This window comes from Dryobates pubescens, chromosome 18 (assembly GCF_014839835.1).
Source record: "Dryobates pubescens isolate bDryPub1 chromosome 18, bDryPub1.pri, whole genome shotgun sequence".
NCBI lineage: Eukaryota > Metazoa > Chordata > Aves > Piciformes > Picidae > Dryobates > Dryobates pubescens.
The window spans coordinates 10,914,583-10,931,777 of NC_071629.1; the positions used below are offsets into that span (position 1 = coordinate 10,914,583).

A 17,195-nucleotide genomic window follows, 5' to 3' on the forward strand; every position below is an offset into this window, starting at 1 on the left:
TCACCTGCAAGTTAATGCCTTTTACGTGTTACTTCAGCAGATAATTTTTATATTAGCTTTTCTACTTTATATCCCACTGGTATATAGTTTAACAGAATGACTTTTGAAGCAGTGTATTTAGTTCCTCAGTCATGCCTCTGGGAATGAATTCTTGCTGTATTACAACTTTTCTTATCTTTACTGCAGTTGAGAACTTCAGCAAAGTTTTCTTTCAGGAATCACTCCTTATTCCATCTCTGTGCCTCCTGTGCATCTCTTTTCTGCCTCCACCAGCTGCCTGTTTTTTGCTGCTGGTATCCATGACTCTGTCATGTCCTGTTTTAGTGGCTTAAACACTTAAAGGAATTCCTTAATAGCATTTCTATTTTTGCATCTGGATTTCCAGGAAGAAATCGAATTTTCACACCTGACTACCTGTTTGAGGTGTTATCCATGCTGCTGTGTAAATGAGCTGATATTGTGAAGATCTGTTTTAAAATTACTTTTAACAGGCTTTAGTGATTCTGAATGGTAGCATTTATGGTAGGAAATGTTTCACGATGGTACTTTCAGCAGTAATGATGCTCTGTATTTTAGTGCAAAAGTCATGACTTCTTTACTGGCAATTATTTCCCCTTGCTTTTTGCAAGGTTAAATATGCAATGTTTTGGCAAAAGTGGATAATGGGGCTAGTCAAAAATTGTCATTAAATTGAGTTCTTGACAAGCAAAATTGTTAATGCTGAATGAACATTTTTCTGGGAAACTTACTTTCATTACAAATAAGAGTGGCTCATCTCAGTCCAGAAATGTTTTTGTTTAAAAGTGCTGCTGTGCTACAGTGTATTTCAGTTGTGCAGTCTTTACTACAAACCAGAGCCCCAGCATCTCACATATCCGGCTCCCTCACTGTCTCTGATGCAGTCTACCCCAGGTCACAGGAAGTTTGCTCTGTTCCTACCTCTTTTCCCTGCAACTCCCACGATTTATAAATTCATTTGTAAATTAAAATACTCTAATTTTGTGTCCAAAAACATTGTCCAATGTCTATAAGGTATGGAAGTGTTTCCCCAGGTAAGTGCATGTGAAACAAAACACCTTTGATTGCATTGTAATTATTCTCTGGTACTAGATGAGTTCCTCAGGATACCAGAATCGTAAATGACTGAAAACCTCCATCTTAAGGGATATTAGCTTTCATTGCATTAAGCAACATTCTGTGTTCCTCATATGTATTGGCGTTAATGAGCTATACACTTAGTTAAGAAGCCACCGTGACTTGTCACTGAAAAAGCCACATCCAAATCTCATAGCAAGATTTCAGAGTTGTATACTATACAGGAATACACCATCCAGATTTCTTTGAACCAGATCTGAATCAGGGTGTGGGATAAGCTGCAGATTTATCAGGATAAATAAGGTAAAACTGCATCTTCTCGTTTTGACTTTTAGGCAAACCTGTCATTTGTTACATACCTGCTAACAGAGCTCTGAAGCTGCTGCTCTTTGGAGGGAAGGTACAAGCAATGTAATCCCAAAAGTGTATTTAAAAAATATGGAGAGATTGGTGGATTATAGCCATATAGCAGGACAAATCACAATCAGAAATGTGCTCAGGCCAATCTAATTTTGACAAAGTTGGTACAACTCACAGCTACACGGAAATTAGTATATATTGTCTCATGAATTCACTTTGTCTGCTGCATCATGCAGAACGATTTCAGGATTGCTTAGAAAACCTACTGCAAATGTAGTTTAAAAGTTTGCTTGCATCCATTGTATGTCAGATTTTAACACCCCTGTCTGTCTTTGTTAGTCTGTTCACAGTTTTCCAGAGGAGTTTACGCCATCTTTGGATTCTATGACCAGATGTCAATGAACACACTGACGTCATTTTGTGGAGCCCTTCACACATCCTTTGTCACACCCAGCTTCCCAACAGATGCAGATGTACAGTTTGTCATCCAGATGCGTCCAGCATTAAAAGGAGCCATCTTGAGTCTCTTGACTCATTATAAATGGGAAAAGTTTGTGTACCTCTATGACACAGAGCGGGGTAAGCACTATCATTTTATGTGATTTTTATATTTCATAACTTGCTATAAGTATTACCAGAATCAAATGTGCAGCCCATACCAATTTCCTATTGGATGCAGGTAGCACATTCTGATGGCCCTGCAAAACAAGCTTATTCTGGAGAAAGCAAAATAAATGGGTAAATGGAAAGAAGGCATTCTCATATTACTGGTTGTTTATAAAGAGATTGTCTGAGGGATAGCTTTAGCAGTGTAAGCATTCAATTTGGAATACCTGGTTTCCATGGAACCACAGACTCAACACTTGCCAGAGTCTTTGAGTTCTTGCAAAATAAATAAAGTTGGCGCTATGAAGTAGGCTGTTAAGCAAGACCTTCCACTGTGCGTGACATTGCAATTCCCACACCACTTTATAGAAATGTGCCTTTCTCCTCTCACTGGACATGTCATGCTGAGATACACTCTGGAAATGTCTAGGCATCAATAACCATCTAAGAATATAATGCATGAAATGCTTAAAGGCTCTGCTGGAGAAAAGATGCTCTAGATATGTCACATGGGTATCCAGAGAGGAATTTAGATCGATGGCAAGAGTGACCAGGGATTTCTTTTACTAAGTGAAAACATTACACCTGTGTTTTTGTATTTAAGCTAATGGTTAACTAAGAAGCATCACAGGTAGCAAATCCTGTCAAAAAGAGATCTAAGCATCAGAAAACATTTGCTTTGAGGAATCTTGAATATTTCTGTGGAGCAGATGTTGACACCTGGTCTGAGTGTACAGATTTGCTTGGTTACAGATTTCACCTGGATAGTGTTTTTTGCATCAGGTAGATGTGTCAGTGCCCTTTGTACCAGCTTTATGATTAACAAGTTGAAGACCTTCAGAGGGGTCTGAATGGGGCAAAAGAAGCTTAGATTCCATTCCTTGCTCCCATGACAAGGTTCTGATACCCTAACATATTGCATATTGATAAAGATCAAGTCCTAAAGTAGGTAAGTATGGAGAAGATAGGAGTGACATTAATTTTTGGATCTTTTAAAACTACTACCCAGGCTTCCATATGCCATTTGTCAGAGTAGGAATGGTTTAATATGACCAAATGTGATAAACTTTGCAACACGTGGTAAAGTAAAATGTGATAGGTTTCAGGGCTGATGAAACTTATTGCGATTAGGGCTAATGTACTCCACCTTGCAAAGAGATGTGTCAATCATCCAAGATCATGCCTAGTAAGAAATTTGGCACTTCAGACTGCAAAAATGATACAAAACAGTAGGGGTTTCATTAGAACTTGTCTAGATGATATGACTACTGGACTGACATGCTAACAGAAGCCATGAGGGAAGACTTGCAGATTCAGACTTGCATTTTTTCTGTATTTCTCAGGTAATTTTTAGGTAGACACAGTCTAATTGTGAGCTTATTATGATTACTAATCCTTTTGGAACCGTTGTGTCTAGACTTCTTTTTTGCCTTGTTCATACTCAGATTTTAATCACAGGATAAAATACAGCTCTTGCTGGCAAAATTAGCCCCAGGAATCTGGCTTGAACTCTGTTGCCCTCTACCTCTTGTCTCAAATTGCCATTCACATCATACTTGCAATACCCATGGTAGAATACAAGGAGCTGGCCCTAGAGTGATGTCTGAGCAGCCCTGGGTGAGGCACAGTTGGTGGGAGTTGAGGGGATGGGTGAAGGGGAGCAGGGGTTTAACCCCCACAGTGTTGTGGGAAGGAAAACCCATCTGGAGTGGGACAGGGCCAGCATGTGTTGGGGGCCTGCAGACAGTAAGTGTAACCTGACAGAAACTCATCAGAGTCATGCATTTCAAACACAGCCCAAACATCAAAGTGCAGCCTCAGGTTTCCCTGTCCTGATTCCATGCCAGGTACAGCAGGGTTTCATTGGTCTTGCAGTCTCAAAATTAAGGCTGGTGGCTTCTGCAGCACCCTAGTGCAAACAACTACAAATCCTGTGGTTGCTTAATTGAGTCAGCCGCAAAAAATCCCAACCCTCATAGCCTTTCTTGAACCATTAAATAATACAGTTGATCTGTTCCTTTTTATTATTTATGTGTGTAGATGCTAGAAGTCCTCACAAGCAGATGCAGGGGAGGCGGTTAGATAGAAGGATTATTAATTATTATTTTCATTGTTTCTACATAAACCCCTTCTTTAGTGGAGGAGTTAATTTAACTTGAACTTGTTGTGCAACATCACTAACAAATGGTGTGCAGAGCTCAACTGCTACACAGTTTGTGGTTTGTGTATTTTATTGCTCTCTACAACTCCCTGAAAAGAAGTTGAAGTAGGGTAGGGATTGGTCTCTTCTCCCTAGTATCAGGTGATAGAACAAGAGAAAATGGTGTGAAGTTGTACCAGGGGTGATTTAGGTTGGGTATTGGGAGGGATTTCTTGACTGAGGGACAGTGGTCAGGCATTGGAGCAGGCTGCCCAGGGATGTGGTGGGGTCACCATCCCTGGAGGCGTTCAAGAAATGTGTGGATATGACACTTTGAGAGATCATTTAATGGCTGTGGTGGTGTTGGGTCAATAATTGGACTTGATGATGTTAGAACTCTTTTCCAGCTGAAACAGTTGTTCTGTGAACATGTAGCTCAGAGTTAGAAGATGAAGGACAGTTGTATCTTTAGGATGAAAAAGTCATCAGTGTAGATAGGTAGTTTGAAGATGGGCTTTGAGTTGGTTGGGATATGATGTTATCATTCCCTCCTATACATGTGCCCCTGTTGCTCTTGTTTGATAAATTAAGAAGACTGATATAAGTTGGGAGAGGCAGTACAAGTTAGGTATGGAGAAACAGACAGACTCCTTTGATGAATAGTAATCTTGGACAACAGCACCTGAAGTATTTGGTAGTTCCAACAGGCTGCATAATTTCAGGTGATAGGCATTCAAATTAAAAAACAAAAACAAAAAGAAAAACAAAAAGGTTGACCAATAGTAATGGTGAATGACTCCTTGTGTCAGTTGGTGAACAGGCTGTACAGGTTCCTGTCCTGAGATACCACTGGAAATGAAAACACTGGAGCTGCCACGATCTTTAATATTACCCATCTTAGATACTTAACTGCTTTGGGGCACAAACACTGTAGAGGACAAGGTGTTAAGCAGTTTACTGTCAATTCCTGAAATAAACTATGATTTAAATACTGCCTTTTTCTAAAGATTATTTTCTCACTGGTTTGTTCTGAGAATGTGAGAAATCGCAACACATTAGGCTACTCTTTCTTACTTTGAATATTGGTTATGGGCTAAGTTGTTCTTGCAAGTAGTCTTACAGCATTCTGGTGAAGCAACACATGTATTAAACATGGCATTTACTATTAATAAATACCACAGCATATTACAGATGCCATGCAAAAGTGAATCAACTACTTCTTGTGGTTTTATGCAGCTTATTGAACTATTTCAGTCCATTCAGCTAGGAGAATGGAGAATCAGCTGTATAAAATTGCTTTCCCTAAAAGCAGTGGCTTTTTTTGTTCTTTACCATCAAATCACATAATTATATCGTTTCCCCCTCAGTGACATTGGGCACAATACTGTGGTGTTTGGCTCCTGCAATGAAGACAAAAGCTAGAGCTTGAACAATAGAATAAAATTAAAATCTGCAATTACATAGATAGGTGGTGAAGCTTTAAATCCATTGAGCTAGTGAGTACATTGTATATGTTTGTATTTGTAAGAACACTATTTTCTGTTGCTATGAGATGACTGAATTTGGCAGACTGTGCTCTCAAATGCACATTTATGTGCAGGTGCAAAATTAAGTTCCTTAAAAATTGCAAAAACTCACAAAAAGAAAAAATAATATGTGAGATTCATGAATTCCATTGGCAAGAATTATGGCTTATCATTGCTTATTTCAGTTGCTGGACATACTCCTCCGTGAAGAAACTGAAATTTGAGAGAAATAACAAATTGCATGTTCTCCTCCTAGCACCAACAGGAAAAAAAAATAAAATATACTTTACAGAGAGTAATGATGCAGTAGGAAATGGCTGCTAAGGGAAGGACATTAGGCAGCGTATAGAAGAAATAGTCATATGTTCATTGCATGCCACATGCTTCTGGTTCATGTGAAAGGGAAAGGCAGGGTCGATTTCTGTTTGTATTAACTCACATCAGTAGGTTGACACTGTTGGTTGCTGTGATGCGTGCAAAATAACTGATTAATTATGTGGTGCTAACTGCCTCAGTAGGCTTCTCTGCAGTAGAACTAAGACTAATTAAGATTATGTCAGGATGAAATGAGATGGGGTTGCATACAGAAAGCTATTAAGAATTTGGGTAGCAGTTGTCAGGAAAGTCACCTTTTGCATCTCATGCTGAGGATTATGTTTCATCAAAACCCTGAGGTTTATTTCTAGTCCAGGTCTGTTTCTCCTCTTGCTTTACTTTTACTGTAAACCAGATGTTATCCCACAGAAGTCAATGGACCTGAGTAGCATTCATATAAATATATGGAGAGGTAAGCTTGTGGTTTCCTTAGACAATGCTGTGTGAAAGTATGAAGCACATCACATTTAATTACAGAAATGATACAGTAGATTGTAATACTGAAGCTCTTATTTACATTTCCATGTTTCTTAAGTAACGTTTCGGTTTATTTTTGCCTGAGAAACAGTTTTGTACAGATTGTTCACTTCCCATCTGTCAGCAAAACACAGGCGTTTTGTCCTAAGTTACTTTGATTTGTCATACCTGCTGTGCACAAAGACATTGATTTCTGTCATGCAGATCATTTAAACAAAATCACACCAAGTGATTTTTGTGATGTGCATCAAGTCGTCTTCCTCTTCCTTCAGATCATAGGAATTGTCACAGGACAGGAAAGTGACTTTGATGTCTATGTAATACCTACCTGCACAATGGGAGCTCAGTCTAGACAGAGGTACAAATAGATCACAGTCTTTATGCCATTGTAACCAAATACCTCTCTAAATCTGAAATTAGTATAGAGTCATAGAATTGTTTTGCTTGGAAACAGCCTCTAAGTCCAACCATTCACCTAACATCACCATGGCCATTAAATCATGTCCCAGAGTGCCATGTCACCTTGTTTTGATTGAGTCAGTAGACATCTAGTGATAACTGAAATCAAGGGTGGAAAAAGCCTTGGTAAACAAAGTTATTATTGGCTGGTATCTTTTATTTATTTGGCTAGCACTGGCAAGATGAAGTCTGAAGTGTGGAAGTGTTTGCCTAAAGCCCCATGTTAGCTAAGAACAGCTGAAGTGACCTGCTTTAAAAGAAGTTACATCTTTAATCTGTATTACCACAGAAACACAAAAATTTGACCTGAACGTAACAGATGGGAGCTGTCCCGCTCCTTTTAAATGTGAAACCTTCTGATACCCTTTTGCTTAGAGAAATGCCAGGTAAAAAAACAGGGTTTTTGTGTTGTTTTGTCTTAAAGATACAGCTGTAAGCTTCTCAACGATTATGCGTAAGGCATCAAATTGCCTTAAATTGGGTTCAGTACAAGGCGATGAGATCTGATTCACTGCTTCTGCTGAAAACAAAGAATAACTCTTCTGTTTAGTTCTGCTTTTACAAAATGAGGTTAGTTATCTGTTGCTGTCAAAGGACAAGACACTTCTGTACTGCTTTCCCTGGAGAATGAGAGATTTGAGCTGATAAAAGAAAGAATCAGACTCATTATATCTTTCACAAAGTTACATTGATGGATTTATTACTTTTTCATGAAATAAGAGTTGTGCTGAAAATTAGTGATATGTATAACATAACATCTTTTTTTGCAAAACATCTGGAGTAAGATTAGTTTTTGTGGAATCTATAAAGAATCTGCTTTAGTACCTGGTACGTTTCTAGGGACTTTTTTTCTGGTGGGCTGAGTCTCTGCAGAACACAGCAATGACAAACATAATCCAACAAGAATGGCTGACTCCTGTTTATAAGCATTTTCCATCAGCAGATAGTCCTTCCACAGAGCTCATTTGTTAAACACCTTATTGTCTTTCTGCGTGTCAGGAACTTTTATCTTCATTTATAAAGATCATTCTTCAATAAAGGGGAAAAATTAAACTGGTGGTAGCAGCTGCACCAGCATTAGCAGATTCTGAAGTTCACACCTGCCAAACAGTCAAATGTCAAAAGAATCAATAGCTGAACCATTCATTAACATATTTATTCTCAGAGCAGGGGAGTTATTCCATGAAGGAAAAAATATTTAAGTCTGGCTCACAGTTTTCTCAGAATTAAGCAAGGACTTGTTCCACTTCAAAATTAGAATTCTTGTTTGCTAGTGTGTTTCTACTTGTTTAATTCTCAGTTACACCTATGAGGCTGATGCAACGTATTTTACTTACACTTTCAGAAGTATGAAAGGATTTAAAATCTTGACATTATCTTCTGTAAATACCAGTCTATGGTGGAGAATAATGGAACATGCAAAGCATGTTTGGAAACCTATAAAACACCAAAGGTGAAAGAACAGGGGGAGAGTTACTGCAAACCTTGATTCTTGTGAGTTTCTTGGCTCTTATGCAGGAGTGTTTTGGACAGCAGCCCAGGATCATAGGGATGGCATGTAGGCAATATCAATTGCTGGCATTTAGGTAGCTATGTAGATGAGCTGTCTCATTCTGCTTTCCTACTACTTTATATACTGGGAAAATGCACAGTGGGAAATAAAATCTTGGCAAGAGCTCCCGAGCTGAGGCTCAGCCTCCACGTCTTGGGAACAGGCATCACAGGTCTGTAGATTTGAAGAATCATGTGTCCGAGTAACTGCCATCCAGAAATTTTCTTGTAAGTCATGCTCTCAGCAACAGACAGCTTGCAACACAGGCACAAAATGTTGCATATTTTGCATGGGTTTGCTTGAGAGGATGTGATGTATGTTGAAGTTTTCAAGCTCTGGTACAATAGAGAGTGAACACAGTGTAAAGACTGATGGTAGAAAATCCATTGTTTAGATTTAAAGAACAATCATAATTCATATAGTTAAGTGCAATGAGAAAATGATCTGTTTCTTTCACTATCAACCTTTTGGGAACAAGTGACTTTACAATCTTCTGAAGTCTAGAATTTGGATTTATATGGAATACAAAAGCACGGATGCTGCTTAGCAATGTTTGCATGAAATGTAAGTAATTTACCTTGACAAAGGAGGCAAATCTTCACATTCTGGCCTTCCAGTATCTGAAGGGGGCCTACAAGAAGGCTGGGGAGGGACTTCTCAGGATATCAGGTAGTGATAGGACTAGGGGGAATGGAATGAAGCTGAAGGTGGGGAGATTCAGACTGGACATGAGGAAGAAGTTCTTCACCATGAGAGTGGTGAAGTCCTGGAATGGGTTGTCCAGGGAGGTGGTTGAGGCGCCGTCCCTGGAAGTGTTTAAGACCAGGCTGGATGAGGCTCTGGCCAGCCTGATCTAGTGTGAGGTGTCCCTGCCCATGGCAGGGGGGTTGGAACTAGATGATCCTTGTGGTCCTTTCCAACCCTGACTGATTCTATGATTCTTATTTAGGGCACATTGCTCCCTTGCATTCATCAATACAACATAGGAACCAAGGCTCTATTCAGGAAACATGCCAGAACCTTAACTGAAGTATTCCAGGATTGCTTTACTGTACAACTTTACTGCCTAAATGTGTTTGGGCATGATAATAATCTGAGCTTGAATAGTTAAATCTAGCTTTTGATAACCACTCTCCATTTATTCCTTCTGAAATCTCTAAAGTCTCATACAGAGTCCTTTTATCTTGGTCTCTGTGGTACACAGGTAACAGAAGAAAGCCCTTTTACTGATCCTTTCCCAAACAAACATTGAGACCTTGTGTGGGAGAATGGACTGAGAGCCTTAAACATTTTTCTCCTGATCTTTCCCATTAGCTGCTATTTGTCTAGCTTACTTCTGATAATCACTTAAACCATTTATCTAGCTTATGAAGAAGAGGAGTGAATCAAATTTGAAAGTCCTCCAGCATGGGATGTATCATACTGGTAAGACTAAGATGCAGCTGAAGACCATCAGCATGGAGTTTATCGCAGTATTCTGTAGTGCAGCTTTGTGCCTCTGTGAGCTTTGTGTGTACACAGTGGGTTCAGTTTGGTGTTGAGATGCCCCAGCAGAATGCCTGAGCATCCCTTGAAGGTCTCAGAACATGCACTACTGTCACCAGTATTTTCCAACAGCGCATGGACTATCTACACATGTGCCATAAATTTGTCTTGTTTTATGGACCCCATGAGGAAAGGGAAGTATGTCAGCCCATTCATGGAGAAAAACAGGATCACCAGAGCAAGAGCATGGTGTGACAAAGCCCTGGTACTGCTTGTGCAGCAGTGATGTGATATCCGTTCTTCCATCCACGCATAATGATGTCTTGTTATAGGGTGTTACAGTAACCTCGCTCACACTGAGTGTGAGTCCAGTTCTGGCTGAGAGCGCATCAGAATCTGACCTAGCTTCATGTGAAATCAGCTTGTAAGACCAAGTCAGAACATTCAGGATACAGAGTATGAATGGGAAAGTCCTCGATAAATAATTTCTGGAAGCCTAAAGCAGAATCTGTGTGGCCACTGTGGACCTGATGAAAGCAGCTGGAACTCTGAGGAGCATGAGCTGAGGCCCAGAACACCTTATGTAGTAAACAGGAGAACTGGCAGGGTTGCCACTCTCCCATGCCTTAGAGAGAGAGTCTGCAAACTGTATTTATAAACTGACTTGTGTAAGTGCATGCATTTAAATATTTAGCTGTTCATAAATATGCATGTTTTATCAACTTTTGATCTAGCCATAACATTTAAATCTTTTTATTGTGTGCACAAGTAATTTAAGTGGCAGAAGCTTTTGTTCTCAGTTGATTTTGTGTGTGTATCAGCAATGCTTAAATGGCCAGGATCTCACATTTCCAGATTTTGTGAAGCAAAGCTTCAAGACAGTTTCCAAACACAGGTGGCGGGGTGGGGGCAGAGCTGAAAAGATACATGAGAGGAGTTGTTGGCCCTTTTGCTCTGAGACAAGGGCAAGGAGCTGACACAAAGCCAAGTCGTAGAGGTGATGGGGAGGCTTCACTTGGAACCAGAGAAGACAAGGTGGAATTTGCTGATCTCAGAGAGGAGATGGAACATTTTAGAATAGAAAAGAAGGCTGTTAAAAGTAATACCTATGTGAAAAAGACTGTGAGTAAATTTTTATCAAAGCTATTTTTTAACCCATCTCACCCAACAGATCAAGGAATTTACTTAAAGATACCTTGAGATTATTTTTTTTGCATTTGTACATGTAGCATAGCTTTAAAGACTGGAAGCCTTTGGTATCTTGGGCATCTGGATAGCTTTTTCTGGGGAGTTGTGCTGATTCTGTTCATGGATGTGAACTGTTTTGCAGACTTAAAGTCTGCATAAGATGATTGGTACTTTGAGTGGGGCTGATGAAAATGGTACTGTTCAGTGATGGAATCAGGATGAAGCAACTTCCAGGTACGTATCAAGAAGAGAGATCTGTAACATGGCATTAATATGTGAACTCTGCTATGTATTTCAGTGGAGTAGCATGTTCTGGTTATGACATGTTTTCCAAAGTGATAATGTTTTGACACCCTATATCTTCATGCAGTTAAGATGGAATTATTTATCATGGTATTATTCTTAAAAGTGTATTTATTTCATCGTTGGTTTGGCTTTGTGGGGTTTGTTTGGTTGGTTTTTGATGTTTACTCTTCCTTTGCAGCTTTCTTCCCCTAGAAATAGTTTATTCTTAACCTGAGTGATAGCTACTATTGATAGCCCATGGTACATTGTGGAATGATGGTTGTTTCTTATTCACAACAAGGGAGCAGATTCTCTACATACACTACAAGAGACCTCACACATTTGTGGGATGCAATAGTGAGAAGATCCTATCCTAGACAAATGAATGTTTCACCAGGAGAACTTGTGTGGAATGAGCACAGGCTGTTGTGGCTTAATGGAATGACTATAATAGTTGCAAGTGGTAATAAATGACAAACACAAGGGAGATTTCTCTCATGCATGAAGAATATATAAGTAAAGTGGAGTCTCTTAATAAGTTAGTAAATCAAAGGTTCTGCTTTCAAAGAGTGGCCTCAGATACTCCAAAGTAGGTTCTCAGCTAAGCAATGACAATGTTCTTTCCTCACTACTAAGAGAGAGGCTTCATATGCAGTTTGAATTTCTTTTCATACAGGACTGCATAGCATTCAGCTTTGTTAAAGGCTTTGTGATTTTGAAGTGATTTACAGTTGATGGTCTCTAGCAGTAACGGTCAATATTGTCTGTACGAGGCATGTCAGGGTTTGCAGACATGTTTTTCAGATAGAAGATTCAATGGACTGATCAGCAGGTTAACAACCTGATCTGCCACTACTTCATATATGGAAACACCATTGTTAAGTTGAAAGCACAGTGAGCTTTGATTTAAGAGATGTGCAGAACATCAAGAACACAAAAACTCCCTTAAATTTCATCATGAATGTCCCTTCTCACCTAGAAAAATACTTGGTCTTTTGAAGAAACTTGTAATGGATTACTAAGAAACTTTGCATTTAAGGTAGTTAAGTAAGTGGTGTTTGACATGAAGTTCATATGAAGAAATCTATTGGTTGTAGCTTCAATGCCTTCCTTTATCTACAACGCTGTGCCCTTTTAGATGTAGTTTCTTCTTTCAGACTCGAGAGAATTTACCAAACTGGTTTGACTACATAGCTTTTTCTTTCCACAAAATACCAGCTGTCTCAGAAAGACTAAAGATGACCTGAATGCTTTGTAGAAGAAAAATAGATGTGAATGCATATATGACAAACCCATTCAGCTGGCAGGTAAAATGGCCTCATATTGTTAAGTAGTTTTAAAAGGATTTTTCTGTTACAGTGATAACCACTTTTGTGGTTTCTCATTAGACATTTGAAATAACACTTTTTTTTTTCCTTTCCCCCCGCCTTTTTTTCTATTATTAAATTGTCCTTGCAGTTTACAGTAGTACAGGACTGTGAGCATGCATTTCAGAAGGTCTATAAGACAGTGTGCTACTGTAGTGGAGTGGCATGGAAAATACTTCCATTAAGTCATTAAGTATTAATCTCTAAAGAAAAAAGTGAAAAATTCCTGACATTAATTTTATTCTCTGTAACAAATAATTATTCATCTCTTCAGCTCTAGATGCATAGCTTTTTCTGGCTGCTTCTTTTGCTTCATGATGCAAAGAATTACTGGGAGAGAAAGGTGACCTAAGATTTTATTCTTCCCGATCCTAAGCTCATCATGTTCACAGCCTGTTACTTTGCACTTGGAAATATTTCTGACTTTCCTTGGTTGTCAGCAGCCCAAAGAAACAAATCATCAGCCAGTGATTTGCACAGCACAGCAGCATATAGTCAGGGTTCCTCTTTAGTTGCTTTATGTGATTAAACACAGAATTGTCATCTCTTACAACAGCAAAATATCCCCTTTATTGCTTAGGTGTTTCTCCTTCAGTTTTTAGGGACAGATCCCTCAGGCACTGGTCTGTGAAGTAGGTGGGCCTTGGAGTCTGGATTTGCACCTGAAGGACATCTTTCCTACCTCCAGCTGAATAGGCTGAAGTTAGGAGTTTATTTCTTGACTCTCTAGTCATGTTGATTTTTGATAACTCATATTTTGATAAGTTGTACTTGAGAATTAAACCATACTGCCTAAGGCCAAGGACAGTTCCAATTTGCTTTGTTTGGTTGTGATGTTTTGTAATCAGTACTTACATGTGGTGAGCATTTAACAGAGGCTCCTTCTGGCTGTTCTAGTCTAGCCTGATGAAATGACCACCGATCACCAAAAAGCCATTTCCCTCCTTTCATGATGTTCCTGTGGCCTGGAATACGAAGTAGTCTAGTCTCAAAGACAATGGCTCTGAGCTTTTTTTAAGCTGTCCAGATCTCAAGACTCATAGTTAGGAAGACTTTTCCAAAGAAGAAAATGTATGACAGTGATCATTACAGCGTTTCTCAGGGTACTTTAGGATATTTTAAACACTCCAAATCCATCAGATAAATACAGCAAATAATGCAGACACTCTCAGGTGTCTTTTTAGCAAGATGGTTCATGCTGATCACTCTAAGCATGTAATATTGTTATTTTTGTAGCATATATGCTAGGTATGTGTAGCGTAGTACGTAGTACAAGGGCTTTGTAGATTTATTCTGTGATCCTCTTGGCAATATAAAAATAATTATGTAGTCTCAGAATTAACATGGGAAGGCATTTATTAAAACTCTTGGGTGCCTTCAGTTCAGTGTAAGTGCTATAGTTGATACCCAAATATGAGTGATTCTAGTGGATGAATGCACCAAATTAACTAAAATGTTGGATAGAGTTACGTTATAAACAGTATATTGCCTCTCTTTGACGTAATTTTCAGTTGCCATTATGTCCTGCTGAGCCATTTAAAATACATGAAAGAATCCATAATTGTCACTCATCTTTGTGAAATGTCAAAGTCATATACCACATCGACCTCAGCCTGTGTGCGTTAATTCATGATGAATTTAATTTGATGAGTTGAAGTCAGAACTGCAGTATAAAATCCTTTCAGTGCAGTTTAATTATTTTGCCAGCATTATATACACATGACACCATTGTAGTCTAGACTGGATTGTGTCATGATCTGCTCCTAAGACTGAGGATATTGTAAATGTGTTTCTAGATCAAAGAGTGCTGTTTGCTGCAGTCTTATTTCTCACTGGCTTTCCCCCCGCCTCTGCTCAAAAAAAAGGGAAATTGTGATTTTGGGAGCAAATATTAGTCTTTAGTTTGTGTAGTTTAGAACATCTTTTATTAGAAAGATAAGGCTTTATTCTTTAAGGGGATGGGGAGGAAAACACACCCAAAAAAAAGGAAAATGAAAAATAAAGAAACCAGTCTTCTGACATTGTTTGGCTCGGCAAGATCAAACCTTTCAGCTGACGATAGTGGTGTCAGTAATTGCTCTGTAGATAGAATTGCCTATTGCTTAGTAGTAGTAGCGTCATCGATCGGTTGGTTTTGTCGATGATCTGACAATGATAACCTTAAATTAGATCACATTTTTATTAAAGAAATAAAATCAAATTCTACCTGGCTGTGGACAAATAATAATGAGTTCCATGAGCACGTAATTACTGCAGTAACACTTTTTGCAGGGCTTTCACAACAATAAACCCCCCCAAACCCTCCTGTTTGTTTCTTCTGTCACTTGCTATGCAGTTCTCTCACTCCCTCATCTACACACAGAATGGTATTTTTAATGACATTGTAACCAGTGCCACAAAGAGGTGGAGAGGTGGGGGCGGGAGGGGAGATCTGGGCTTTTCTTTGAAAGGGGAAGTATATGAGGGGGTGAATAGAAGGATGCATAAGTTATTGCAGCCTCGAGGCAGCAGTAATTTATTCACTGACAGTTTGAGTTTCATGCTATGCTATTTTAAAAAAAGCCTTACAAAGTAACTGCCTCCGTTACATTAGTGTGTGTTGGTTTTAGACATATTCCCCATCATGGAGATGGTTTGAACACAGGCATTTGAAACAAATTCATCACAGTGTGGCAGTTGTCCTGCTTAAGCAAGAGAAACAAACAAACAAACCAATAACATAAAAAGGGTAGTTATTTTCCACATTTTAACGTGAATTTGGGTGCCCTGGAGGATTTTTCAGAGTTGCTTCATTGCTTATTTGTTTTAAGATATGGTGATGAAAGTGCAAATTGCGCCTTCAGATAAAGCATGTGTTTTGTATTAGTGTAGTTATTGTTGTGGTTGCCCTCTCTGGAGCCGTTTAGCTACCGTTCTCAAAGAACGCAACAAAATGGATGTGAAAGGCATACATTTGAATAATGACCATTTTGGTTTGTGTGTTTTCCTTATGCTACAAATTAGAGAACAGTCTGGCTGCATCCATAACGTATAAGATCAAGCAATGATTCCCTTTGGACATGAACCATGTAATGATATTTATGCTTTAAAGCACCATTTCCTTACAGGGAGGTATTTGACTTAGCTGTTTGATTATGAATTCCCATTTATACAGCGGTAATTTCCATTAGGTTAAGAATTATTGTGAAACTGCACATCTGGAAGCCTAAATAAGAACAGTGCCTTCCAAAGTTTGCAGTGTATAGAATTACACTGAATTTTCATTAATAATATATATGAATGCAAACATATTAAGTGCTAGCAGCTGTAGACCATTACAGTTTAGATTTAATTTAAGTAATCTCTTCATCGACCTTCAAAAACTGGCCACAGTGGGCAAAATAAACACACCATCGACTGTCTTATAGAGAATTTTAGATGCCAGCTGCATCCTCATAACACTTTATTTTGTCTCCTATGAAAATTAAGGATAAAAAGATAATGGGAGCAATGATGTCATTTGTTCTTGAGTTTTAAGTGCTATTCACTTTGCATGGATATGGTGTTGGTTTATGGGATATTCATGTGCATTTTTCTGCAGAGAGTGGTTTTGTGACTTTAGTGACCTCCCTCTGACTATAAAGCTGGATTTTGTCAAAATGTTTATAACATTAAAACTTCTGCTGAAGGGAATTCAGACTGCTACTGAGTGTAACCGAGTCAGTTCAGTTGTGTAAAATCAGAATATGCCTCAGCATAGAGTAAGGCATTCATTCCATTTTTTGTAGTGAAGCAATACAGAATAACACAGGTGAGGATTAGACCTTATATGTTTAAAAATAATTTATTGACAGGTCCATTTGAAAGAAAAATTGTAACATAGGGATAAAAACTTGTACAAAATCATTGTAAAAGAAGATGAAAAATTCTCCAATATTTTGATATTCAAATGTGTTCTTTTTTGCCAAGTCCCAGATAGGTAATTTTTAGGACTTCACATGAATAATGGATGCTATTTAAAATGTTTGCTTAGGAACAATGTGTTCATTGTATGAATAATGAGAAGTTTTATTGCAGGCCACTTTGTAATATTTTGATTGTCATATTGTATATCAATCTTGAGGTCAGATGGTAGAAATCCACTTAATTGTTGTACTTAGCCTGCAGTCATTACTGAAGGTGGGGAGGGAATACATTCTTGCTCTCTGTTTCTACACCATCTACCACAAAGGGTATCCTTGAGAACTATTCTAAGCAAATAATTAATGATTATGACATTAGAATGAAGGGGGGGAAAGAGG

The 17,195-nt window shown here is 38.6% G+C and overlaps 1 protein-coding gene across 6 annotated transcripts in view; it reads left to right on the forward strand.

Moving 5' to 3' along the window:
- GRIA3 (glutamate ionotropic receptor AMPA type subunit 3) overlaps positions 1–17,195 on the forward strand; it is a 151,709-nt gene that overhangs the window by 33,711 nt on the left and 100,803 nt on the right. For all 6 annotated transcript variants that reach the window (XR_008462689.1, XM_054169490.1, XM_054169491.1 and 3 more), the window contains exon 3: positions 1,795–2,034. Coding sequence is in view for 5 of the 6 variants with exons in the window: in XM_054169490.1 (XP_054025465.1) it covers positions 1,795–2,034 (240 nt within the window). In the remaining variant the exon portion in view is untranslated. The remainder of the gene's footprint in view (positions 1–1,794; positions 2,035–17,195) is intronic.